General features: G+C 30.6%; 1 protein-coding gene across 6 annotated transcripts in view; it reads left to right on the top strand.

Moving 5' to 3' along the window:
• LOC143223044 (DCN1-like protein 1) overlaps positions 1-20,958 on the top strand; it is a 29,109-nt gene that overhangs the window by 5,985 nt on the left and 2,166 nt on the right. The window contains exons 3-7 of one of the 6 annotated variants that reach the window (XM_076450457.1): positions 3,626-3,794; positions 5,949-6,079; positions 7,807-7,889; positions 11,005-11,101; positions 12,979-13,059. In XM_076450457.1, coding sequence (XP_076306572.1) covers positions 3,626-3,794; positions 5,949-6,079; positions 7,807-7,889; positions 11,005-11,101; positions 12,979-13,058 — 560 coding nt within the window. In that variant the 3' untranslated portion in view covers position 13,059. Of the gene's footprint in view, positions 1-3,625; positions 3,795-5,948; positions 6,080-7,806; positions 7,890-11,004; positions 11,102-12,002; positions 12,324-12,978; positions 19,740-20,958 lie in introns of those variants that run through there. The other 5 variants (XM_076450447.1, XM_076450464.1, XM_076450440.1 and 2 more) reach the window with 5 other exon arrangements.

Raw genomic sequence — 20,958 nt, 5'->3', positions numbered from 1 at the left:
TAATCCCATGTTGTAGCTTGTACCCTAGGATCCTTTTTTTTTTTTTTAATGTACAGTGTGTTTTAAAAAAAAAATTAATGTTAGTGTGTTTTGGTTTATGGCTTGAATATTTTGTGGTCATAATTATATATACAGGGTGTTCGGAAAGTCACTGTGCAGTTTTGTAATCATATTTTATTCAGTCTTTCAAGCCAGCAACTGATAGCAGTGTTTAGAAACAAAATAAGAAGGATCCAAACCTGTATTGATGCCAACAGGATCACTTTTAACATTGTTTATAATTGTCATTCATATTTACCTCCTGTATTCTGTATTGAAACATGTCTGTTAACATATATATATAAGTGCATAGTGACTTTTCGAACCCCCTGTACAAGCTGGTTTTTCCAAGCACGTTCCTATGGCTGTGTTATATATATATATATATATATATATATATACAGTTAAATATCCAAAAAATCATAACTACATTGATACTGTATAATTCCACTAGTTTATCAAGCTTAGTAATTAAGGTGCATTTAGGTTTTAAAAAATATGAAACTTTGAGCAGACTAAAGACACAATCTACCTCCTTGGAAACTTCAATTGAAAGAATGTGGTACTCTTTTTCACAGATTAAAATGACTGAGAAAACCACTCTGGTGACATTCACGTCATATATACTGTAATAAGAGTATATAAGGAACCATATAAAAAAAATGGAAAGAGGTAAACTGTGTTTGATTCAGTATGTAAACCACATCTCAGCAAAATAAAAGGATATGATGTCCTTATTTTATATTCTAGCTTGTCTGTATTAGAAGTTTGAGTTCCTAATTTGTATGAAACTACAGACTTAGTATTTTGACATCACAAACATCTAATTTTAAAGTCCTGCATTCAACATACTACATGATTTGCTAAAATATATATTTGGATGTGTTCTTTTAATGTTCACTTTTAAATTAAGTAATATATTACATTAAAGTTTGAATTATAATCTACAATTTGGTTCCAAACTTATTGACATCATCATAAAATGTTAGTTCAATAAAATTTGGATTGCAAGACATCAAATGTGATGACATGGCCTTTGATCTGTGACCTGTTGTGAAAGGGTTAGTGGAGAGTTCCAACTCTCATACATGTTTTTTAGAAATTAATAACTATATTTTGATGTTTTAAGTAGGCAGGCATAGGAGAGGTGTCCCAGGAAGCCTAATCCCCCCAACCCCCCCTTTCTTTTTTAAGGAATTATTATTTAATGTTTATGCATAGATAGGGGCAGCTGTACTTTCTTCATTTGTTTCAGGAACTAAGAAAAATAAACAGCTAACAGTGTCAGAGAAAATTATATGTCAGTGTTTTTATTTGATTGGGCTGTTAACAGGTGTAGCAATATAATAGTTACATCTTAACAAAATCTGACAAGCTTTCAGTAAATATTGTAAGCCTTTTGTACAGAAAAAATTAATTTCTGATAAAGTATATTTGCTAAAAATTAATTCAGTAAAAGAAGATCAATATTAAATATGACATCTTGTCTTCATTCTTTTTTATTAAAAATATAACATGCAAAGTAACATAATGAATCAGCAATAATTAAATAGATACTACCTTTTTATTTCACTTCTCTTGTCAGCTGGTCAAGTCTGAGAATTTGGAAAAGGAATTTTAAGTGTGAAGTACTTAAATAAGACAGTGACACACATAATAAGCTACTGTCCAGCCTGACATGGCCAGGTGGTTAAGGCACTTGACTCATTGGTAAAAGAGTGGCCCAAGAGTTGGCGGTGGGTTGTGATGACTAGCTGCCTTCCCTGTAGTCTTATTTTGCTAAATTAGGAACAGCTAGTGCAGATAGCTCTCTTGTAGCTTTGTGCAAAATTCAAAAACAAAAACGAACAAAAGCTACTGTCAAGGCTGTTGAACTCTATAACAAATGCTTAGTAAAACTTTTTTTTTATCTAGATAAGTGTGATGAGATATACACTTCTATTAATTGCTATAAAAGCTTGTTTTTTACCCTCACCCTTTTTTTTTGTAGAGTATAGAAAATAACAAGATATAAAGTCTTACTAAAAAAACATTTGAAATGTATTTAGGAGGTTTTAGAGATTATGCAAATAATATTTGATATTTTTCAGAGGAAGAATAGTTTTTTTAATCATGACATGAAATAACTTTGCATTCAGACTAGTAACAGAATAGACTCTATTTCCACAAACAATGCTTTAGTAAACATTTCATTAAAATATCTGATTTTTTAAATGCAATATATTTATAATCTTTGCTAAAAGTCCACCAAATTTTGTGAAGACACACATGCTGTATCAAAAGTTATAGTGCAAATGGTATAGACAAAAGGGTTAATTTAGTTTCTTGAAGTCAACATAACTGGAGTCTGCAGAAATCCTGTTATTGCCTTAGCCAATAGTTAAACAAATACAAACAAATTAAACATTGTAGTGATAAATATTCTTGCCTTGTTTTTTTTCCAAGCACAAAAATGTGTGTGCTCTAGATTTCAGAGATTTGTTTTCATTATAGTAAGAATTGTTTACAACATCTGCAGCTATTATAATACAAACTTGTTACAAAATTGATTTTTTATTGTTCTGGAGTTATAATACTCATATGAAATATGTTTTCTATTGTTACTGTCCAAAATAAGCAAAAATGCAAGTGCAACGACTGCACAAGTGACAACTTGAATGAAATGTTAAAATATGAATTTAAATGTAGACTTCATAGTTTGTTTTTTTAAATATAATTATAACTAAAGTTTTACTGCAAAATTTCAAATGCCTTTTAATTGTCTTTTATTTAAATTAGAAATAAAGGTAAAATATTTAAAACTGTTAGATTATAATCCAACTTATCTAGTAATAATAATAATAATAATAATAATGTTGTAGGCTTTCTAATTGATTTTATTACAAATGTACTAGCTATTAGAAATATCTCTATTACATAGTTGAAAGTACTTCACTTGATGTAATATACACATACCTGAGATTTAAGAAATTGTATAATTTTTTTTACACAATCACAGTACAGTTTTGAACTCTACTACATACTCTTTCAAAGTGACATTATGATAAAGGAAATGCTTAATAAAGATTTAGTTCATTTGGTCAGGGTAGTTCAGGAAATCATTAATTATCTCTTACATTATGGTTTGCTGCACCATATCTACTGTTTATACACTAACTTTGATGGTTATTCCATCTTTCATTCTTTTCTTATTAACCAACTTAGTTTAAACAAAACATTCTTCACCCTCTGCAACATTTCACAAGCTGTAGTCATTTAGCCAACTTTTTTTTTTTTAACCTCTCTACTCCTACCAGAATTTTATTTTGGCACAGTGGCATAAATTGGAATAATACAGTATTTTAGTGAGCAATCAACAACTAATACTATTCCGTTTTCTACAAAGCTTTTTTGACTGTTTAGAATGAGTTGAATGTATCTGCACTCTTTATTACTAAGAAATAAAGTGGAACCTCACAAAATGGGGAAAAACAAATCTTTGGTAGTTTTGACAAGGATGAAAGTTATTGTGAATAATACTGTTATGTTTTTGAAAATGTTTTAAAACAGATAGTATATTGATTATTTTTAAATATTAATCTTTCAGATCCCCAAGAACCAGACAAAATCACAGTGGATGGAATTATGAGGTTTTTAGATGATTTAAATCTTAGTCCTGAAAGTAGGCTGGTTTTAATCATGGCATGGAAGTTCAAAGCAGCTACGCAGTGCGAGTTTACAAGGGAAGAATTTATAAATGGTATGACTGATTTAGGGTGAGTATATAAGTCTGCAACAAATATTTCAATATAGAAAATTTAAACTGATGAAACTTTTATCTACAAATTACATTGTTTTACACTGATGTAATTGTAGTATTTGAGTGTAATGGTATCTTACTGGTAGTTAAGTATCCTCAAAATGCATTTTTTAAACATTTTATGCAGAGTTATAGTGACAGAAGTTACAGAATAAAATATTTACTTGCAATAATGTTTATCATATATTGTTTGAGTTTTAGCTGTTTGTACTGAAACTGGCTGCTGAGGTTGGAAAGGCTTTCCAATCCAAATACATAAGTAAAACAAAGCACCAGCCCAAGAATAATGTAATATAACCTTGTTAAGTCAGTTAAAGGATCCTGGTGCTGTATACCACAATTTTTAAATTACTGAAATCAAGGACTATTATTGTATATAACATTTAAAAGGTAGAGAACCCCCAAACTTGTACCAGCTTGTACAAGTTTCATGATACCTTCTGACATGGGCCTATCCAACTCCAAGGAGTGGTCAGAGACACAAGGACAAATGGCTGCAAGTTTCTATGAGATGGATATTGCTCTGTGTAACCTACACCTAAGGAAAATGTTTATATGTTTACAACATTTTCCCATCCAGTTTACAAAGTAATAACAGTGAGAGTAATTTGAAATATGTAGTTTTATTTTTAAGGTGAGTTGTCAATAATAACTGCTACAAACTAAGTATGTAATTGGTAAAGTGAAATTTATTAAATAAATAATGGATCCATGAGATGAATTTTATATATACATGGCCAAAAGTATGTGGACACCTGACCATCATGCCCATATGTGCTTGTTGAACATCTCATTCTAAAACCATGAGCATTAATATGGAGTTGGTACCCCCTTTGTTACTGTAATAACCTTCACTGTTCTGGGAAGGTTTTTCACTAGAATTTGAACATAGCTGCAGGGATTCACTCCTATTTAGCCACAAGAGTATTAGTGAGGTCAGGCAAGAAGGCCTGGCTCGCAGTTGGCGTTCCAGTTCATCCCAAAGGTGTTTGATGGGGTTGAGATCAGGGCTCTGTGCAGACCAGTCAAATTCTTCCACACCAATCTCAGCAAACCATGTCTTTATGGATCATGCTTTGTGCATGGGGGCATTGTCATGCTGAAACAAAAAGGACCTTCCACAAACTGTTGCCACAAGGTTGGAAGCAAGCAATTCTTTAGAATCTCATTGTATGCTGTAGCATGAAGATTTTTCTTCACTGGAACTAAAGAGCCTAGCCCAAGCCATGAAAAACAGCCCCAGACCAATATTCCTCCTCCAAAAAACTTTACTGTTGGCACTATGCATTCAGGCAGGTAGTGTTCTCTTGGCATCCTCCAAACCCAGATTCATCTATAAGACTGCCAGATAGTGAAGTGGGATTCATCACTCCAAAGAACACATTTCCACTGCTCCAGAGTCCAATGGCAATGTGCTTTACACCACTCCAGCCAATGCTTGGCATTGTGATCTTAGACTTGTGTGTGGCTGCTCAGCCATGGAAACCTGTTTCATGAAGCTCCCGACGAACAGTTCTTCTACTGATGTTGCTTCCAGATGCAGTTTGAAACTCGGTAGTGAGTGTTGCAACTGTAAACAGATGATTTTATGCGCTACATGCTTTAGCACTTGGCTTCAGTTGTGTGAATTTGTGTGGCCTACTGTTTTGTGGCTGAGCTGTTATTGCTCCTAGACATTTCCACTTCAAATAAACAGCACATACACTTGACCGGGGCAGCTCTAGTAAGGCAGAAATTTGATGAACTGACTTGTTGGAAAGGTGGCAACCTATGACAGTGCATTGTTGAAAGTCATGGAGCTCTTCAGTTCGACCCATTCTACTGCTAATGTTTGTCTATAGGGATTGCATGGCTGTATGCTTGATTTTATGCACTTGTTAGCAATGGGTGTGGCTGAAATAACCAAACCCACTAATTAGAAGAGGTGTCTACATACTTTTGGCCATGTAGTGTATTTTAACCCATTGACTGTTGATTTACTTCCAGCAGTTGAATGTAAATGTGTCTTGTGCAGTGTATTGCTGGCAAGAATTCTGCACATTTAAAGCAGCCACAGTCAGTGGGTTAAGAGTAAAGCAAATGTTTTAAAAACTTGTATTTTCTTTGCTAGGTGTGACTCAATTGAGAAACTCAAGAGTAGACTTTTAACAATAGAAGCAGAGTTAAAAGATCAAATGAAATTCAAAGACTTTTATAATTTCACTTTTAACTATGCTAAAAATCCAGGACAAAAAAGCCTTGGTAAGTATTTTAGTTTAATGTGTTAAAAGAAAGGCATTTATCATGTTAATAGTTTTGTTGATAGAAAAATGATAAAATTCAGTTAATGTAAATTAACTTTTTATTGTCCACCCTCTTAAAATGGAATTGAGAAGTGGCATTAGCTTGTGAACAGTGCTGCATTTGATAAATGTGTAAAGGACTGTAGTATTGTGTAAGGATTATGTGTTACAGGCAAATTTACATGGTGTTGTAATCCAAATGTCAGGTACCTTCACAATACAAGGAAGGTTATTTTTAATATATGTTTGTTTGTGTACACAATAGAATATTTGTTTGTTTTTATACAACTTAATTTTGTTTTTACCATAAAACATAATTTAATTTCTTAATAATAATTATTATTACATATCAGAAATAATACTTTATTTTTTGTACACTTGGTTTGAAAAATAATTTTAACTGTATCATATTATGTACAAAGAGGATGTAGTTTGTCATTTTGTTTGTTTTGCAAAAGACCTTTTGCCTTTTGTGTTAACATAGTTACTAAATTATAGTTATTAAATCGTTTCACTGACGAACAACCTAAATCCTTCAAAGAAGAGTTGGTACCTACTATCTGTTCCTAAAATATGCTTGTTAAACCAGAATATTGTAATTTAATAACAAATTAAACTTTTTTTATGCCCAAAAATTATAATTATATTTTTTAATTAATTTAATATTTTCATTTGATGAGTTCAATGTTCACTTTTTTGTTTCTTGATAAAAATGTCTAGAATTTTCAGTTTTATATATATATATATAAAAGCCTTTTATATGTAGATCCTTGTTAATTTACATTAGTTCAAAATGATTAAATAACTCTACTGTGAAAAATATTCCACAGCTTATATCAGCTCTTTACTCAGCTAGCTAATAAAGTTTGGTAGAGTTTTCTTTTTCTCCTTGCAGCTATGCTTTTCTCAAAGAAACTGACAAAGGTTATATTTTTGAGTTTACAGATAGTTTTATTGTTCCATTGCTATTGAATTTGAAAAGAGTTTGGAGGTGGAATATTTATTTATCTGCAAATTCTTTTAAACAGAACATTTTATTTTTGAATAATTTACTTTCATTTTGCCTCTAAGACTACCACACTTTTGAGAAGGTCATTGTGACTATGGAAGGGATTAAAAGATATTGATCCAAATGTATCAGAACTTCTGTAAAATAAAATGAAATAGGAAACTTGATTGAAACAGAGCTAGTGTGACCTGATTGCAAGTAGGCATAAAATGAAGAAAAAATGGAAATTCTAAACATCAATGTCTATTTGATATTGATTGTAATTTGAATGTACCCTTTTGTACCCTTCAAATTCATTTAAATAAAAGACATGAAAGATATGTACATTTATGTATGTGTTAAGAATACAAGATATATCTTTTAACACCTTATGATAACATGATTTTGATGTGTGATTGGAAACCATGGATAAGACTTAGAGTATCAGTAGTCCTTATTTTCAGAAACAAATGTGAAAAAAGGACAATACTCTCAATTTACACAGAAAAATAATTCCTTTTTTTAAAAAAAAGTTTTTATTGTTGCTTGAGTAAAAATATTTGTACTGATGTAACTATTTTCCTAGAATAATAAAATGTAATGTTATTGATTGTTGAATTTTGTTGATGAGGTTGATAAATTACTTGTTTTTTGATCAATTACTTAGTGTGTAACTTTTTTTTTTTTTTTTACTGTAGATTTAGATATGGCTGTAGCCTATTGGAATATTGTATTAGCTGGAAAGTTCAAGTTCCTTGATCTCTGGTGTCAGTTTTTACAGGTATAGAAACATCCATGTAGCTGACCTTTATGTATCAGTTGATTACATGACTACACTGCTGGCTAAAATCTTAATACCAATGAATATAAAGAAAAAAATTGCATTTTACGTTCTTAGACTCATGAAAATAAGAAAAGGGAAAATAAATATAAAAAACTTTTTTAGCATTTAATAGGGAAAATATGAACACTGTGAAATTAGCCTAAATACTAGTTGGGCAAAAGTTTAAGACCATACCAAAAAGAAGTCCTAAACAGGATAGGAAATGCCCAACAAGAGGTCTCAGTAGTGAGTTGCACGGCCGTCATTGCGAGTAACTTCAAACATTCGCTTTGGCATGGTCAATATAATCGTTTGCAGAAGGCTGGCTGGAATGTTATTTCAAGTGGTGAAGATGGCTTTAAGAAGATCATGCACTGTTTGGAATTGACGTCCATTTCTATAAACTACCCTTGCCATCCACCCTTAAACATTTTCAATGGGGTTCAGTTCAGGCGAACACGCTGGATAGTCCAAAAGAATCAAGTTATTCGCCATGAAAAAGTCCTTTGTCCTGCGGGCATTGTGGATTGCAGTGTTGTCCTGGTGAAAAATCCAGTGATTTCCACACAAGCGAGGGCCTTCAGTCAATAAGGATGCTCTCTCAAACATGCCAATGTTGCCAGCTGCTGTTTGATGCCCCTGTATAACCTGAAGGTCCATTGTTCCTTGGAAGGAAGAAAGCACCCCAGATCATGATGGAACCTCCTCCACTGTATAGTGTAGAAAATGTCTCTGGTGGGATATCCTTATCGGGCCAGTAACATTGGAAGCCATCTGGACCATCCAGGTCAAATTTTTTCTCATTAGTGAACAAAACCTTCATTCACTTTTCTACATCCCATGTTTGGTGCTTCTCAGCAAAGTTTAACCAAGCTGTTTTGTTGTGTGGAAGAAGGCGTGGCCTTTGACGACGTTTACGGTTCTTAAAGACTTTCTCTCGTAGATGCCTTCTTATTTTTATTGAGCTGCATTCTGCGTTCGTAAGGGCCTTAGTCTGGTTAGACGTTCAGCTGGTGTCTTGCCAGACAAACCCTTGAATCCTCCTGCTTAACGCTGGCGAAATTTTCTTGGGTTGACCACTTGAAATTCTCATTCCGTATCCTTCAGGGTCTGTTAAGAAATTTGCAACAGCAGTTTTACTATGCCCAATCTCACCAGGAATGACATGTTGAGAGAGACCTAGCTTTTGCAGCTGAACAATTCTGCCACATTCAAACTCTGTCAAATTTTTAGCTTTTGCCATGTTTTTACCCAGTGTAACACAGGAGATATCAGTGGGAGATGTTGACAATGCTAATGCTTGAACACAAATGACTAAATTTTGTTACGTGTTTACTGATTAATGCTTTGTTTCAGTATGGTCTTAAACTTTTGACCAACTAGTATTTAGGCTAATTTCATAGTGTTTACATTTTCCATATTAAATGCTAAAAATTTTTTTTATTTTCATTTTCCCTCTACTTATTGTTATCTTCCGGAGCTCTACTTAAATAAGTGGTTGAGTCTAACAACGCAAAATCTATATTTTTTCTTTATGTTTATTGGCCTTAAGATTTTGGCCAGCAGTGTATGTATATACTTTTATATGTCATGCTTATGAAGTAAGTAAAAATATATTTTATTAAATAAACGTGACACAGGTGGCACAATATTACCTTATTATTTATGGATTTACTCTTTGCAATATTTAAAACAGAAATATAGTTATGAATTGTATTTAAAAACCTAAAATTGTGTTTGTATGATGGCATTTCACTTCTGGCAAAGATCTTTGAAGTTGTCTCTAAAATGTATTTGTGATGTTTTCCCAAATAACAATTAATGTGGTTCTTCCAAGGTTGACGTGGCCAAAGGAGGATGCCTTGATTTTTAAGCCATCATTTTCTGATGCAGGCTGAATGAGTATGAGTCCCATTTTTCATAAAAGTACTGAATTATTAGCATACAGGTAGAGGGCTATGATGAAGAGCTGTGATATATCAAGCATCAGTTACCATTCCTGGCTTAGCAAAAGTTGTGATTATCCAGTTGCTCAAAAGTACTGTTGTATATTCTTATCACTTGTAGATGGTTCAGTGGGAGGAAAAGAGCCAAATTCAAGTGCATCCCACTGATTTTTCCAGAAAAACATTATAGTGTCATAAAAAGGCAAGGGGACATAACAGTGTGTGAGATTTCCACAGCTGTTGAAGTAAAGAATTGCCTGCATTGAGAAAAGGTTCCATTTCACTACCGTGCCATTGTAGCCCATGCTTTGAAGATAAATTCTGTGGTATAAATTCTGTAGGTCACAGTTGCACCTTTAGATTTGATGTGGGTGATTTCTACTAACAGTACAGTTATGTGCAAAGCTGTTGTTTTCTGATGTAATGGGAATTGTGTTGCAATTCTGCTCATTGTGAATGTTGGTATTGATGGTGATCTAGAAATTTTTCCTGACCTTTACTGCCCTCCCATTGTATAACTGTTCATCCTCATGAAAATATAGTTAACTGCAGTACCATCCTTATGTTATTACATTGTGATTTTGATTAAGATGGTTGATTTACATTCTTTGATTGCATATTTACTTATTGTTAAGCTGTGTGTGTATTACTTATACCTTTGAGTGCAAAAGTTTCCTTAAATTTTCTGATGGCTTGAAAAGATATTTTTAATGTAAAACTTTAACATTGCAAAATTAGTGAAAGTTGTAATGAATGATTTTTAGTGAAATTCGTAGGGTCCAGTTTACAAAATTGTTCAAACATGATTTGAAAATTGAAATGAAACAAGTTGTTTTAGACTATTTACTTTTTTACAGATATTTTCTTTTTTGATTCCTTTGACAGTTTGCAACATCCATTTCCTTTTTTATGAATTAATTTTTATTGAATGTAGTTTTAACAATTTGACGAAATTTGTGTTTGTGTTCATAGTAAATATTTAATGTTTTACTAAATAAATATACAAGTAACAACAACAACAAAAAAGGATTGTGTGTGTGTGTGATGGAGAATGTGTCAAGTTAGTGAGTTTGTAAGTTTTTTTCTTTATGGCATATTTTATAAGTATGTGTTAACTTTACAATTAGGAACATCACAGAAGAGCCATTCCCAAAGATACGTGGAACCTGCTACTTGACTTTAGCACTATGATTAATGATGAAATGAGCAATTATGATGAAGAAGGTATGGTTTTGTTCAGCTGACTTGGTTTAATTTGTTTCGTGTAAGTTTAGCATTCAACATAAAATAAGCTTAGGTATTAATATTTTTAGGTATTCACCATTACATTTATGAATTAAACTTCTAGTGCCAGATTTATTCTTCAATACATAATAAAAAAACAGAAAGAAAGATTTAATATTTCATCACTTGTCTGAAATTTTAAAATGCTGAACCTTTGAAACTTTAATGGGGAAAACCCTTTATTCACGGTGCTACAAAATATCTAACTCACATAATAAATATGACATGTTTCTAGGCTAAAACACAAGTTGTATAGTGTAACCCATATACCATGACAATGAAAGGGTTAAGAAAACTTAATACTTAAAAATATTGTATTTACATTTTTTGGTACACTATTCAATAAATTCACTATAAGCAGCTAAAATGTCAGAAAAGAGTGGCTGTGTAAAAATAAATAAATATATTACTACAAAGAACTATAATAAATTGCTGTTACTTATTAGATTTTTAAATTTCAGGAAAATTTTTCACTAAAACAAAATTTGATGAAATTGCAGTATAGAACTGTTTTTAAGTTCTTTTTGGGAGGTTATAAATGTTAAAACTACATCAACAAGGCTAGGAACTTACAAAAATATTACAATAATTATTTTTTTTTTATTGGAATAATGTTGTGAATAAAGAAAAACTTTCAGAAAATAATAATTGTTAAAATGTTAAGATTATATGTTAAATTAAATTATGCTTATTCACAACCTGTCAGGTATAAATGAAAATATCTTCATGTTAATATTATTTTGCTTTGAGTATTTGAAAAATTATAACTTGTGTAAAACTGTAGTCTTAAAATATGAAAAGCCGATGCCTCAGACTTGGAAAGCTGTCTGTAATTTTACAGTTTGGAAAACATTTAAGAAGAACAGAATCCCAAGGAAGATTTTTGTTTTTCACTTGGTGAGGATGTTTGCCTTGTGCCCACTTGTGTATTGTGTATATATTTGTATGGAATTACATTCAAGATATGCCATGGCTTCTATTGTTATTGGTGAAACATTTTTGCTTTGGATTCCAGGTCCAAATTTCAAGGACTAAAATGTTTATATTTTAAATTACTAAAATGAATACAGTAGTAATAATTTTACAAAATAACTGTTTTATTATCAACAAAGAATTTATATAAGTTGGAGAATTGTGGATATTGTAAGAATTTGAACTTCCCTTGCAAGTTTTGGATTTGTTTTTTTCTGAAAAAGTGAAAGAATAAGCTTATTATTCAAATTTATTTCTAGACTAACTTGATTCTGTCACTTTTTGATAGAACAGAATCTCTGTATATCTTCATTTCTATATGTACATTTCACACTTGTAAATGCTATTCATTATAATAAATTGCTTCTGTGAAGGATCTTGTTATAACCCTAATTATTCTTGGTTCAAGCTAACTATTATTATTATTGAAAGTTCTACTATTAAAGAAACCTTCCAGACTTGTACTTTGTCAGTCAGGTGTGGATATTGTACACAGGATAAACCACATTATGGCCAATAATGACATTAAATTCATATAATTTCAGAAAGTTAACCTTTTTTGTTTTATTCCTGTAGTAATAATAATAATAAGCTGCATTTTGTGAAATGATTGCAAAATATAGCTGTAATATCTCAACTTTTCTAACATGGTTGAAAGGAAAGCTAATATTTCAACACTTACAATTCAAAATGAGCCATTGTTTGCCTTGTAAAACAACTATGTAATAGTTTTTTTCTCCTCAAGAAAATGTGTAAAGATATGTATATTTCTTGAAATTTAAAAGTTTGTAAAAATAAGACTGTGAGAAGTTAATATATTGTTTGATGTTTTGTTTTTGTGGCAGGGGCATGGCCTGTACTTCTAGATGATTTTGTAGAGTGGGCTCAACCTCGGGTAGAAGCTAGGAAATGTACACAAGTATGAGGTGAATGTAGACACCGAGTTACTGTAGATCATACCAGCATATGGGAAAGTCAGTGAAAAATGTGTTCTGATGGAATATGCTGGTTAATAGACCTTATCATCATGTAAATAAGATATCATCATCCATCTGTTGTAGAAACAGTAATAAGCTGACTGTTCTTTTTTGTTATAGCTGGAATTTTAATATGAAATTACCTGAGATTTTCTTCTCCTTAATTATATGTATTTGACGTGTGAAAAGAGTACACGTTTTCAACATTAAAACTTCTAACTTTACCAAAATCTATTGTGGAATAATTTTAATCTGCAGACATTTCTCTCTTGAATAATCTTTTTTAATGTTTATTAAACTTGACAAATAAACATATAAGGCATAATCTCACAGCTTGAATAAACTATTATTGATCTCTGATTTAAAAAAAAAAAGAGAAACTTTAGGTCATGTACAATTGAATTTTTGGTTCTTGTGTTCTTCAGATGACTTCAGAAATTTTGAATAACTTTTGATAATCTTTAGTCAAAAGTTTACTTAGTTGACCATAATTTAACAAAATAGAAAAGAATAATCCAAATTTCTAATATAAAAAGAAGAGAAAATATTTAATAACCAACATCTTGAAGTGTAAGTGTGGTGTAGTCAGAAGGCCTTTGTATTGATACTTCTTTAAAAAGTGCTGTTAATCTAGAAATTGTTAGTCCATTTTCACTGCAGAGCATCAGTGGAATAGTTGCACTGTTTACATGTTGACTGTATGTTTGTATTTTACTAGTATTGGTTGCAGTGGTTCCTAATGCTTTTCCACATGGGGACCAACTAGTTATGATCCAAAAATTTCACAGAATACTTTGTACAATATAAATTTTTTAAAGAACTTTTACATAATAAAACAATATACTTCAGTAGCTATATTTTAAAACATATATTTTGTATATATTCATTGTTATGGACTGACTGAAATTTTCGTGTGGGCCTGCACCTAGGAACCACTGTATTAGTGCATAAAAACAACCAGAATATAAGAAGGAATATTAGAATGTCTTCACCTAAGTTGTTTTGAGAATGTAGATTGATCAGTCATGTCACAGAAAAATGTCATATGCAAACTTATTTCTTATAACTTTGCTCATTGTTTATTAATAGAAACAAAAACAAACTGGAGTGCTGTCATAGGGGTCTGCATAAGGTAATTCATATTGCTCAACAGGGGTTTATGTCAGATGACTTGCCAGGCCTTAGCAGAATTGTGATTCTGCGAGTATGTCTGTCTCCGGGAGTCTATCCCAGTATATTATTAATATGCGTTATCTTAAAAGCAAAATTTACTTTGTGTGTGTGTGGGGCTGTTATTAATGTTGTAAAATATTTCAAGACTATTAAAAACATTTTTAAACTCTTCATCCTTTATACTGAAAGGGGATTTCAGAGTAAATGGTATAATGGCATTTTATCCACAGTTTTCATATTCAGACTGAGGCAGAGAAGGCTTCCTTCATGTGAACCCTTCAGACACACCAAGTTAAAGCATTCATGTATTAACCACTGAACTATAGTGTTTGTAACAATAATTTCATCTGAAAATATAAAAACTAAAACACTAATTTTGGATTAATTACACATAGTAAAACAGTGCTAATTATAAACTAAGTCACTGATTTAAATGACTTTAGTCTTTTTCTGAATCAGAATACAATAATGTTTCTAAAAATGCTGATGCACGTTTTCTTTTGATCTAGTGGTCTGGACTTTGTGTATACTAAAAAGCGATTTGTCTTGCAGCAAAAAAAACAAACTGTAGAACCAAGTATTCAATTTTACATGACCTTAACTTGTGTTAAACATATTTTTCAATAAAAGTTTAACTAATCAATAACAGATTGTGTCATAGCATGATTTGTATAGTTTATATCTTGAAATTTAGTGAAATAATCTAAACATAAAGTAATTTATTCAGACATAGATGTTTTAGCAATTTTTTTATTACTTAATCTTCAGAAGACTACCTGTAAATATTTTATATATATTTTTGTTTTACAGTTTACAGGATGTTATTTCTTGTGCATTGTAATTTCAAAGTAAAATGTTCTAGTGTTATGTTACATTTTAAGTAGTAGTATTTAATAATAACTTAAAGTAAATTGAAATGATTTTGATTAAAACGTTTAAAAAAGGGAAAAAATTAAATTGATGTGAAAACACTGATAATTATTAACACTATTTGGGACATACTCTAATGGTTAGTGAAGCACTTTTTAGTTCACTTTCATATAGAAACTATATGGGTCTCAAACTTGATACAAGTAATGAGGAAACCAAGTATTGTTTTCCTGCAGTTTTCCTGTCACTTAGATATTAGCTTGACCTAATTACTGTTTATTTTAAAATCATCATCTGAATTTTCATACAAGAAATGTTGACTGACTCCATAGTGTTGCCGTCCTAGACCACCCGACCTCTTTGGGTTGGGTTGTACATTTCAGATCAGATTTCTGTGTATCTACAAACCAATGAGTATCTAGAAAAGTATAACCCGAAATTTTGTCGTATTTTTTAGAAAAGACAAGTAGATGATCTGTGTTCTCTTTGATGAATAAAACTTGTGTTTAACATTGTACAAAGATAGGGTGTAAACATTGGATAAGTTATACAGGTTTTCATTTTTATTTTGAGCATAGGGTTGTATTGAAAAAATGGGAGATGAAATGTAAAATTGTGTTTTTTAAAGTAATGGTATAATTTTAAGTTATACATAAAGTTTGAAAAATGTTTTCTTCAGTTTTAACATAGGATTACCTCCAAACACACAAACTTTATAGATGTTCAAACTTAACTCAAATGGACTGTTATTTGTAACTTATCACAGGAACTGAGGTTTGAGCTTTGCATGATAGCCTTAGCCCAAAGTCATGATTAATCATGCATCTTGGGATCATATTTAAGAAGGTATGGAAAAAGTAAGACAAGTGTGGGATTTTATGTTGCTGTTGATGGTTTCACAAGTATTCTTAAAGGTAAAATGTACAGTGAAATATATGTACAGTTAGGAAAACAAAACAAAGTGAAATTTAATGAAATTATAAATTTCATTAAGAAATAATACAATTTTAATGTATTACCTACATTGCATTCTGTCAACTGTAGTATAGTTTTACTGTGCAGCATTTATGCTACATGCAGTGTTTTTATAGTTATCCATATCTCTCATAATAAAAACTTATTTCTACCTCTACAAATGACATCAGAAAATGCATGTGTAGTTGTCATACTTTAGTGTGCCATTTCTGAACTGGAAGCTTCACAATGATGTGTCCTTACCCCAAAGTTTTGGATGCTTTTGAAGGGTGATCCCTTTTTTATTTTTTAAGCAAAAGAGGTAGCAACCTCTGAAAATACCCAAGTTTTTTTAGGTGTTCATTGAAATGCTATAATTAATATTTATTATTCCATTATGTTGTCTTACTCAAATCACTCAATTTTGATATAAGTATAGTTCGTGTTAATAAACACGTTTGTGTAGTTTATTTGGTTAATATGTATGTCTTTAGAGTTATAAAAGAAAAGAGTGTAAAATATTTCTTTTTCATTGAGATATGTTAGTTTATTTCTGTCCTTATGACAAAATTTAAAAAACAAAATTAGTCAAAATAAAAATGTAATCCGGTTTCTACATCTTTAACAGAAAACTCAAAAAGTAAGTATTCATGTTATTAATATCAAGGATTTAATCAGATTTTGTGTGTTCATTGTCATGCTCTGTCTACCATGGGTTTCAAAACCTGGTTTTTAGCAGTATAAGTCTGTAAACATACCACTGTGTCACTAGGGGGGGGTGCATGCAAGATTATGAGAATTATCCCTTTATACCTAGCTTATTTGTCGTGACCTTACAAATTTATCTCCATTTCACAATATATAATTAAAAAAAATACTAGTAAAATTTATGGAACAGTTAGAAGTAAATATTAATAGTAAGGTAGTTGGTAATATAAAATGTAATTTGCTGAAATGTAAAAGGAATTCTATTGTTTTAGTATTTGGCCTAATTTTACTTTTTTTTTCCCCTATGTATATATATATATATATATATATATATATATATATTATTGTAATGCACATGTTAGAATGGTGTTATTGCTGAAAGATTCAACACATGAACATGCATGTATGTTTATTCAGCACTAAAAAAGTGGAGAATGGCTAGTGGGTGTTAAAAGTAATAATTTTAGTACAATTTTTAATTTCCTTGAGTTGTTGAAAAATGATGCATTCTAGTACATCATGTAGTAATTCACATGCCAGATTAGTTGTATGTTGCTGTATTTAAATTAATAAGTTTATTTTCGTTCGTATATGTTTGCAAAACCAAAATACTGTAACAGTGACTTATGAGAAATTAGTGTTTTATTCTCACAAAATACTAATAATAAAATTGTGATGTGGGTTTCCAGACTAATGATGGTATTTAGACCTCCTTGTAAAGACAAAAACGAGCAATCTAAACCATGGTAGTTCCCAGTTTTATGAGGATGTAGAATGTTGATTATGTGACCTGCTTTTTAGAGTAAATATATTTACACTGGTAGAAGGTAATGAGTAATATCTTTTGTAAATAATTAAATACAAAGTCACAGTTTGAATTAATAAAGTTGTTATAATGGTAAGAGGATTACAACTTATTCACATGTCATATTAAGATACCAATCTTTTTACAATATGGAATCTTAAAGTTGTAATAGTGTTTTCAGTGTGAGCTGATATCTTGCACATTTTGTTTTAATATAGTACAGACATTACAAAATACCTTTGAAAAATAGTTCATACAGGCCAAAGCAGATTTTTGTTTTTCTTCTTTACAAGAAATGAACCTCAGATGTATTGACTAGCGTAATAGATGTAGATAGCTCCAAACTAGTTGTTTTTACACCTTTTGATATAAAATCCATAATAGACAAACTAAAATGTTCAAACTCAGTTGTGAATTTTCCCCTGTTTGTTAGGTTTAAATGATACTCTTTGTTTCACTATCTTGGGTATTTTACACTAAAGTTATACTTATTGGTTATAGTTTAACTAGTTTGGGGTTACCTCAATTCATCCATAGGTTGGAACCTACATCAAAAGTAGATTAACAGTCTGTGTAAAATTTGGTTTAATAAAATTATCATAATGGTGATAAAGTTTTTAACATTACCTCTGAACTTAACATTTTTGTGACAGACAAAATTCCAGTAAAATAAATAATGATAATAAATGTAATAGAAATTTAATATATAAGTGTTAAGAGACTGAAAAGGTTTGCTTTTTTTTTGTTTAACATGTTAACACTTTCATTTGTATATTAACGATAACTTGTGAATATAAAAAGATCAAATTAATAAGGTAAGGAATAACTGAAATGAAGTGGAAATTGTCCCAAAGCTGTATTTGTTGACACATTCAATTATATCATACTATGCAACTTTTCTGCTTTTTATAAGTTAAAGTGGAAGGGATATACAAGTTTTGATATACAGTATGTTTCATTTAGGCCTACAATGCACACTAACATAGCTTACTATTTTCTAAAATTAGGCTATATGATCAGCATATGCATAGATATGCACTTTGTGACCTGACATTATAGAAAGTACAGTATAATAGGTATATAAAATTTAATTACCTTTATGTAATAAAACAGATAACATATACCATTTACTTCGTGGATATAATTGATAATATAGGTATTTGAGGGGTGTTTGAATGGATTTAGTACAATTACAAATTTTATTAACTATTTGTGAAAGTTACTCTGAACTGTCTCATTGGTTCATTTTATAGGAACTGTGCATAGAATCTATGCACAGAGGGTCTTTATTTAAGTGATTTCAATTTTTTTAAGTTTACAGCCAAATTCAATTTTTTTGCTGTTTTTATGTTATACTGTACATAATACAAGTAACACTTAGTATTAAGATATGCAGTCAAAATGATGTTTTTGATATTTTTAATGTTTGTATATCAAATTTACTTGATCAATTCATTAACTAATAAAAAGTAACCATAAATTGCCAAGCAACACTGTTTGGTGCTAAAATTCTTCTTTTTGAGCAGGTATTTAAAAGTATTTCTTAAGACAATTTGTTAGTATTGATTTGAATTATTCATACTTTTTTAATTGTATGGAGTTTGAAGTTAAAATATTTTTTTAAGTTTTGATAATTGACTTACAGTTTATTGAATGCCTTAAAAATAGTCATGCTAACCAAATATCGGTTAGAATTGATCATAGTTGCTTTGTGTTCAGGCCAAATCCTCTTATTTCAAAATGTCAGCTTATGTGGGGAGTTTGCGGTATCACTTGTTTATATGATTTTACTGTTTGGCAAAATAGTTTTGTTATCTATACTAATAAAAAATAACTTTCCTGTTACTTGCTATTGTTTTCTTTTGTTTTAAAATAAAGTTAAAGCAATTGCACATAAATAGAATAAAAATAGATGTATAAAGAACAAAACTTTGGAATTTTTGAATCAATTTAGTTAAGTAAAAGTGGTCAGCTTAGGTTAAAGTATGTTCTCAGTATACTAAAAAGTAATATGCCCAACTGTATCCCTACCCCAGTACCTTCTCTCCAGGAAATTGCTTGTATTTTAGTGTAAGTAAATGTTCACTGATGAACTGAATAAACTTAGTTTTTGTCATATAACCAGTCTGAAGTGTTTGTTGAAAATATTAACTCTCAATTTACTAACTTGTTTACATACCATTCATCACCATTGAAGTTTGTTTTTAAACCATTGTAAAGTGGTTTTTGCTACCTGCCCAAAACATTGCATAAAACTAAATGTTAGATGTTCACTTTTCCTTTTTTGCCAAGTTAATTATGATAATATTGATTGTTCTTTTTTGTATGTGACTTGTGTTATTGGAAATTCTGTAACCCAACAAATTCATGGACCTGCGGGCAGTTTGGTGTTTAATTAGTTTAGAAGAAAATTGTTAAAAAATCCAGATGGGTCCATGAGTTAATATGTTGCAACAGTAAATGATGTAGTTACTGTTGGATTATACTTTTTGTGTTATTTCTGATTAATGCTTTTTATGCATAATAGACCCAGCACTTAATAAGCTTTTATAATTTAATCAGAAAATTAAAATTGTGTACTTTGAATTATATAATTTTTTAATGTTGTCATCTATTGTGTCCATAATTTTCTTCATCAAATGTTGGAACTCATTCTCCAGATTTTTGTTTACTTAATTTGGAATATTTTTATAAATGTTTTTCTCATGCTATGAGATGTTTTTAGTTCCTGCAAGTTTCAAGTAGTTGACCCCTAAAGAAATCTCTATTTCATTATTTTAAAATTGTTGGTGATCTGTTCAAGTTCAAACTTTTTCTTATTGAGCCACATGGTGTGTTCATTTTTATTCGAAACTCTTATTTATGATTTGGTTCAACTTGTATCTGATTTACTTTTGTCATGTTGTGAATCTGTTGGCAAATCAGTTTTCTTGCAAATCTCACAATGTTCCTTTGTGTTACAATCATTTCTAACATTTATTATATTGTTCAACAACAAAATTACTTTTTTTCTGATCTACTGTTCCAGAATCCTTTGTGACTCATGACTCATTTTTTAAACATTTTTCTTGTGAGTTATAACTTAGTTATAGGATTTTCTCTGCCAGATTCTTTGTGACTAATGGCTCAGCCTTCATTTCTTATTCTTCTCAGGCTGATGTAGGACCTTTCTCTACTGCAAGAGTTTTATGCAACTATAAAGTTCGTTTACCATGATGCACCTTGGCATCATCTTCACAATTGACTGGTTGTTGTTTTTACACAAGTGTATGATTATGGGCCAATTTTTGCTCTTTTTTGTTGTCATCCTCTTTTATTTTTGAATCCTAGATCTTTAT

The sequence above is a fragment of the Tachypleus tridentatus genome, chromosome 1 (genome assembly GCF_004210375.1).
Source record: "Tachypleus tridentatus isolate NWPU-2018 chromosome 1, ASM421037v1, whole genome shotgun sequence".
NCBI classification, from domain to species: domain Eukaryota; kingdom Metazoa; phylum Arthropoda; class Merostomata; order Xiphosura; family Limulidae; genus Tachypleus; species Tachypleus tridentatus.
The sequence above is the reverse complement of the archived record's forward strand: the minus strand, read 5'-3'. Positions and strand labels throughout refer to the sequence as shown.